Below are 7,247 nucleotides of genomic sequence, written 5' to 3' on the forward strand. Positions count from 1 at the left end.
GACTGGTTGTGTCCTGCCAGCTTAAGTTATTTCTAGAGCTCCATGGGCTATTTGGGTCAGCTTGAGTTTTAAGATTTCTAGAAACACACCTTCCCTCTGATCTTGCTTTGCAACTCAATGCTTGGGAGAGATGCACACGTTTTCCTTTGGTAGTGGTAAACTGTAGGGCATCATTCTCATTTATTAAGCCTTGTACATGGCTTAGCTTCTACTTTTGAATCCTGCTAGACCATTTTAAATATACTTGACATAGTACATGAAGCCATTGAAACAATGCTTTAAACAAGGGTTAAGTTGATACATGTAAGGGGAGAAAAATCATGTTGTCATATTGCAGGTGGACAATTTAAATACCACACATGAAAGCTTTAAGCTGGAACTTGAAAACAGGCACTCAGAAAAAGTAGAGGAGCTGAAAAAGGAGTATGAATCCTCTTTTTCAGGCAAGTATTTTGTATTTAAGTACATATGCTATAGTACTGCTAGTCACAAACAAAAGTATTCAGATGTTTTGATCATTGTGTCCCCTTCACTGTTCTTTGTTTAATGTTTAAAAACTTTGGCTGAACTCCTTCTGTTGGAACTGACAAGTCTTATTTTACATACAGCAAAAACCATGATCCAATTGTGAATGAAACTTTATAAACAGTTTGAGTGAAAGTGACTTTTTCTTGTAGTAAAAGACACCTGAACTGCCCTCAAAATCTCAAGTGATGGAATAATTCCTCCCACCCCCTAGTTCTGTAAGGAGCACCTCAGAATTGAAAATGAGGATGAGTAGGGTTGTGTGCCTTCCATAATGACATGGATATGTTAAGAAATATCCTACACTGTGTCCTGTACACTGTGGCAGAGGTGTTTTTCAGGGAGGGGGTGGTGATGTGCTCAGGTTTAAATGACATTGTGTCTCATTGATTTAAGGGATGATGATTTCCATCCTCTTTCCACTCCACTTGATAGCTAAGTTTTCAGTGATACTTTTTTTGTCTTGAAGACTGGACATGCTTTTATTGCTTTCAAAGAGCAAACTCCTCTGCATGGCATCCAAAGTAGGAAAATAAATGTTTTTTTAGAAGTTTCAATTTCCACAATTTCAATTTTTGCTTTGTTTCCTTCCATAAACTCAACTTGTGTCAGATGTGACCTGTGCTTAGTAAGTCCATTTGTTGCATGCAGATGAATGTTCCCAAAATGGACAGGCTGTTTGCTAATGAAATGGATATGTGAGGGGACAATCTGCAAATCTGAAGTGGGAATAAATCTGATACTTCATAAATGCTTTACATCAGTTAATGTAACTGTGTTGCCATCAACTGTATCTATGCATATATTTGTAGGCTGGCTCTTCAAGCTGTTTATTTTCAAAAAGAATTTTCATGTCTTATGTGGTATTAAAAATCTGCAAAAACAATTTGTTTTAGAGCTCAAGAGTACCCATGAATCTGAAAGAAAGTCGCTTGAAGATTCCTTTAAAGAGAAGCAGGAGTTGCTGGAGGTTTGTTAAGGGCTGGGTTCATTGCAACAGTTTAAAACTTGAAAAGGAGTTTGGATATATGCACTGAATTCTTGGCCTAATGATACAATATATTTACATTTCAGAAAAGAATTGATGAACTAAAAAGTGAAAACAACTCTCTGAGTGAGAAGCTGAAATTAGAAGAACAAAAACAAATAGCCAAAGAAAAAGCCAATCTCGTAAGTCTTCATCTTCCACAGTAATGTGGATGAACAGATCTTGCCTGGGTTTATTTTATTGCATAATGCAAAAAATTTGCAATGAAGCCTGATAGGGGTCCCATACTTAGTAATATTTTTTTGTAAATGGCTCATCAGCCAGACATTTTTCACAAGCACTGTGATGCTGTGTATTAACTTTACCATTGTAATTCTATAAAGCTGTTGAGTATCTAAGTCAGAGGTGTAACTAATAGCCCACCTAAGCTAAACTGAAGACCCATGTGTGTACAGGAGTTGTACCCACAGCATTTTTGTGCACAGTCAGTAACTGTTGTACAGTGCTGTGATCAGTGTGGGCTTGCATCACTAACGCAAAGCTCATTTCTAATGCATTTATTCAAATGTTGATTCTTTCTTTTTCCTGGTTTATCCTTCAAAGAAACTTTTATTTGTGTCCTGCCTTTCCTCCCAAGGCTGCTGTTGCCTCTGATGCTCCTGGGAGAGAAATGTGTTCTGAGAGAGAGTTTTTTTATGCATTGGGTGATGGGGCTTAGACACAAACATGCTTATCTTTCTGGTTACACAGAAGTAAGTGGAATACCAGTGGTATTGTTTATTCCACAAAGAAATTCCATGCTTAAAGCCTCAGTTAGGATGCCTCTAGTGGAAGTTGCCCTAGTTTTCACTGGAATTTGTTCTGTATTGTTTTCTCTTATTGCTTATTCTAGTGGCAGGACAGAGCTGCCACAAGATCTGCACCCACAATATGTTGCTGTGGCAGCGGGAGTTTGAGCTGTAATTCCACAGGCACGCTCAGATGTTGCTTAAATTAAAGGAGCAATAGTCAAGTGCCTTTACATAGCTGCAAATGTGCTTTGTGCTTTCCTGGCAGCATAAGATGCATGATAAGCTTGAGACTTGTCTTTGGAAAAGCACCAGTTTGACTCAGCATACTCTTCTGTACTAAGCACAAATTCTGCAGTATTGGTATTCCCAATAACCCTTTGAAGAGAGAGATGTATTTCTACCTCTCTGGTATCATTTAGGTAGTGTCACTTGATATTCCAGGTTTTTGCTAAAAGATGTAGGCCTTTCAGTCTTTTTATTCGCCTGTGTGTTCTCCTCTGAGTAGCTAATGTGGGGGCTCAGACTTGACTTTAAGAACACATTTTAAGACCATTGGACTTGAGGGAAAGAAAATAAAGTGAATACTGAACATACTGTAACATTTCAACTTTTCAGGATTGCTTTCCTTGTTAGCTCCTAGATTCCATGTTAAAGTCACAAAACAGGAACAGATTATCTGCTGCCTTCACTGAGGCAGCACAGCATGCATCACCCTCACACAGCATGCTTCATTCACCCTCACACTGACTTCTCCAAAGCTAAACAAGAACCACTACTGCAACAGGCCTTAAAAACAAGCAGGAGAATGACCTAGGTGATGGAGCCCCTATTACTTGTGACATGTGCTGGCCCTGTGCCTGTGGGCCCACACCCCACAAGGCTGCAGGCACTGCCCTCCTGTCCGAGGTTTGTGGTGTGGCAGTGAAGCTGTTACTCAGTGCAGGGCACCTGTGTTCTTACCCAAATGCACTGAAACAAGTTTTGTTTGATTTTGAAGATAAACTTAGTTACACAACATGCTTAATCATTGATTGAGTTCAGCTCATGTTTCATTCTCACTATCTGGAAGTGGACTCAGATTTGCTCTATTTTCCCTTTTTTTGACTGTGACTGCCTTGAAATGCAGACAATCTGTTTTACTCTGCAGTGTTTGAATGGTTTCTTACTCTGGAAAACAGGTCCTTGAGGCAGCCACATCTTACCCTGCTGCGGCCTCCTCCTGATCTCCCTTCCACCTCCCAGAAAACAATACAAAAAGGAAAAATAAAAAAGTCCTATCTTGCTATATTGTAGATAAGTTGTGGATGTGTACCAGTGCAAAATTTTTATGTATAGTTGCATTTTCAGGCTTCAGAAGAATGTAAAGCTGAAAACTTTCAATTTCTGCTTATGAGCCAGCTACTTTCAGACTCAAACCAGGGAACATAAGCTACAGTCAAGTTCAGAACTTAAAATTCTGGTGCTTTTTTGAAGTATTCCAGTGCCTGAAAACTCTTCAAATGTTTACTCTAATTATCTCCTGGGATGGGTTATGAGTAATATGAAATAAAATTTGGAACTCCTAGCCTTAAGGCCTTTGGGCACTCCTATGAAACAAGTTTTGGTGTGACAGCATTCATGCCGTCCTTTGATTCACAAGGGTTTTTCATGTCTGTGCATTAAGTGTTTTCTGAACAACTTCTGATGAAGCAACTGCAGCTGTCCACCTACCCTGAAGGACAAACAAAAAACAAAGAGAAAGTGATATCAGATCTTGTTATTTATTCTGGTGTTTGACTTGATTTCATTTAGAACAAGTAACTCGTTACCATAATTATTTCCTTGTTTTTTCAGAATAGCAGAGAAACATCTAAATTATTCCTGAAATTCAGGGTACTAAGCAAACTCTCTGGCAATCTTTCAGAAAAACCCACAGATTATGTACCTGGAACAGGAGCTGGAAAGTTTGAAAGCAGTGCTGGAGATCAAGAATGAGAAACTCCATCAGCAGGACATAAAGCTAATGAAGATGGAAAAGCTGGTGAGCATTCCTTGGGTCTGGCATGCTGGGGCTGTGTCTCTGACTTGTGTTCCTATAATGAACTTGGGCTGGACAGACTTACATGCAAGAATTCATAGTTTTTGTTTAAAAGGAAACAGGAATTCCTGATGGGACATGCTCACATTGCAGGTACAGTGTTGGGATATATGTCAAGAGGCAAACAAAAAAATGACCCGATGCTCTACATGACCTTTTAACGTCTTAAGACAATTGCTGGTTTGCAGAAACTATTGCTATGTTAGTACAGTTATCTGGGAGCCTCTTCCCCTAAAGAACAGAATCCTTACCTGCTACATTGCTCAAGTGGTATGGAAGATAGATTGCAGTGTCAGGAATACATTAGGAAGGAAATGATCCTAATTTAACAAGAAGGGATCAAATATGAAGTGGAGTAAGTCTTGATTAGCTTAGGCCAATCATTTTACGTGTTAAGCTGCTTGTGTAGCTGTGTGACTGTCTCTTTGACCTGTGTGTAATTCCACATGAAAATTCAATTTCAGAGGCAAGACTTGTAATCCCTTAGCATGCTGTTATTTGTGACAGGACAGGGTCCTCCTCCTGGGTGGGGCCTTTGAACACTGTTGTAATACTTGCTTAAGCAAGACTTTAATGAGGAAGTATAGAAAGAGGTTTGGATACAAAGGAACACATTGATGTCAGTTGTTCAGTATTGTGCAGCAGTGTATGTTACTCTAGTCTGCAATTACTGGCAAATTGCTAGCAAACCTTCATCTTTTCCAACAGACATTGGCCTCAGTGTAAAAGGCCTTGGACCATGCAACCACTTAATCAGTTTTTCCTTTTATTTTTGATAATGTCCTCCAGCAGTGATGTGGAATCAGAAGAGCAAGAGGGAAAGCTGTTTATCAGGGGAATTCTTGAATTTGTCGTGTTATTTCTAGACAGTCTTCTGTCTAGAAAGGTACTACAGTGTCTAAAACTGCCCATCACTGGCAGAAATTACTGGAATGTGCTGGTTAGCAGCAATCCTCCTTGTTGGCATCTCATCAGCACAAGTGGCCAAGCGCCAGTGTTATGCAAGGATAAGCTAAGTAGGATGTTTTTGTGTGTACTGTAACAAGCTCTGCAAAGTCCAGATTGCCAACATCTCTGATAGCTCAGTCAGAAGCTTGATGAGTGCACGTATGGGTTTTATTTCAAATTGTGACCTTCTTTCCAAGGTGGAGAACAACACCATCTTAATGGATAAATTAAAGAAGGTTCAGCAAGAAAATGAAGAATTAAAAGCTCGGATGGACAAACACATGGAGCTTTCAAGGTGAAAATATCTGTGAACATTTAGATGCCTTTAATCGGGGGAAGGGGTTCCTGTGACAAGAAAGAAAATTCTCTTGAAGTACTGGTGAATGCAATTTTTTAGTACTCTGTGAAAGAACACATCAATTTCTTCCCCACTTGTATCTCTACACATGTGCATTTCTACAGTTAACAAGCAGGAACATTTTGAAAGGGGATAAAGGTTTACTATGTTCTTAGTACTCCAATATTTTAGGGAAGAAAAAGCAACTCAGAAATACCATCATACAAAGATTGACCTTTTTAAGTATTACTGGCTCGTAAGCTAGACTTAGGTCATACTTATAACCACTTCAGTGAGTGATTTGTCCCCAGTTTAGATCAGTGTGGTTTATTTAGCAGTAACAGTAATATTTAACATGAATAAAACTGGTCTGAGCTCCTCCTAGCAGTTGCTTAAATGGATGGCCAGACTCCTTTGGTGTGAAGAAATCTGTAGCTTCCAATGTTGAGCTGAGCCTGCAACAAGACCCAAATGCTCCAGCACAGGCGTTTAAAAGCACATGTTGTTTTAAGCCTCACTTTTCTGATGCTTTTTCTGGTCCTTAGGGATGTTTCTTACTGGGACTTTCTCCTGCTTTCTGTAAGCTACCAGTTTAAATATAGCTAGAATGAGAACATGCTCAGTCCTCCAATTAAAGCTGGAATTCAGTTGTGAGCCAAGCAAAGGCTTATGCACTTTCAAATCTTTCTTTAAGTTTTAATACTGCAGCCTCCAAGTTGGGTTATGTGTTCTGATGTAAATCTTCTATTTGCAGGCAACTTTCTACAGAGCAAGCAGTTTTACAGGAGTCACTAGAGAAAGAATCAAAAGTGAACAAACGCCTGTCAATGGAAAATGAAGAACTTCTGTGGAAGTTGCACAATGGTGATCTATGCAGCCCAAGAAAACTGTCTCCCAGTTCTTCATCTGTGCCTCTTCAGTCCCCACGAAATTCTGGTAACTTCTCTAGTCCTGCAGTGTCACCAAGATGACATCTCTTGAGAGAAAGGGGGGGTCTGCATTTCATTTCTGATCTGCAGAACCTTTCCTAACTTTAATCACAGGAGCAAGAGCTATATTAGCCGCCTATGACAACTGAACATAACTGGAAACTATGTGTTGCAAAAACAGCGATAGGAGACTGTGAATATGGGAGTAAGACATTCACTCCTCCCAAAAAGACTTATGACCTCTGTGGACATCGTTGCACAAAGCACTTATAAAGCAAGGAAAGACTTGTTTGTTGCCTTTTCACCTAACCATAAGAAGAAGCTCAGGGGCTTAGAGATAAAGATCACAACCTTTATAATATGTTCCTTATCACCGACACTTTTTTAAGGCTGTGTGTGTGCGTGTGCGTGTGCGGTGGATGGAGTGGGTGTAACACACTGTGCGTGTGTCTAATGCTGCCTTCTTTGCTGTGTACGTAATAAAGGATAAAAGCTGAAGCCTATACATTGACATGTACTTCCTTGGTACTGCTCTCAGTATGCATGCTTAACAGAGTACCCTTGCCTGGGAATGAGGAGAAACTGCCACTGGTACTGTAAGGTAATTTCCTTCATCATTCTGGCTGGTAAAAAAATGCCATGAAGACCTCTG

General features: G+C 39.8%; 1 protein-coding gene across 7 annotated transcripts in view; it reads left to right on the forward strand.

Moving 5' to 3' along the window:
* Positions 1-7,098, forward strand: part of MTUS1 (microtubule associated scaffold protein 1) — a 116,776-nt gene extending 109,678 nt beyond the window's left edge. For all 7 annotated transcript variants that reach the window (XM_074541438.1, XM_074541437.1, XM_074541439.1 and 4 more), the window contains 6 exons: positions 338-443; positions 1,422-1,495; positions 1,600-1,695; positions 4,208-4,324; positions 5,527-5,624; positions 6,421-7,098. In XM_074541438.1, the coding sequence (XP_074397539.1) occupies positions 338-443; positions 1,422-1,495; positions 1,600-1,695; positions 4,208-4,324; positions 5,527-5,624; positions 6,421-6,637 (708 nt within the window). In that variant the 3' untranslated portion in view covers positions 6,638-7,098. The remainder of the gene's footprint in view (positions 1-337; positions 444-1,421; positions 1,496-1,599; positions 1,696-4,207; positions 4,325-5,526; positions 5,625-6,420) is intronic.
* Positions 7,099-7,247: the final 149 nt, after the last annotated feature.

This window comes from Zonotrichia albicollis, chromosome 5 (assembly GCF_047830755.1).
Source record: "Zonotrichia albicollis isolate bZonAlb1 chromosome 5, bZonAlb1.hap1, whole genome shotgun sequence".
NCBI lineage: Eukaryota > Metazoa > Chordata > Aves > Passeriformes > Passerellidae > Zonotrichia > Zonotrichia albicollis.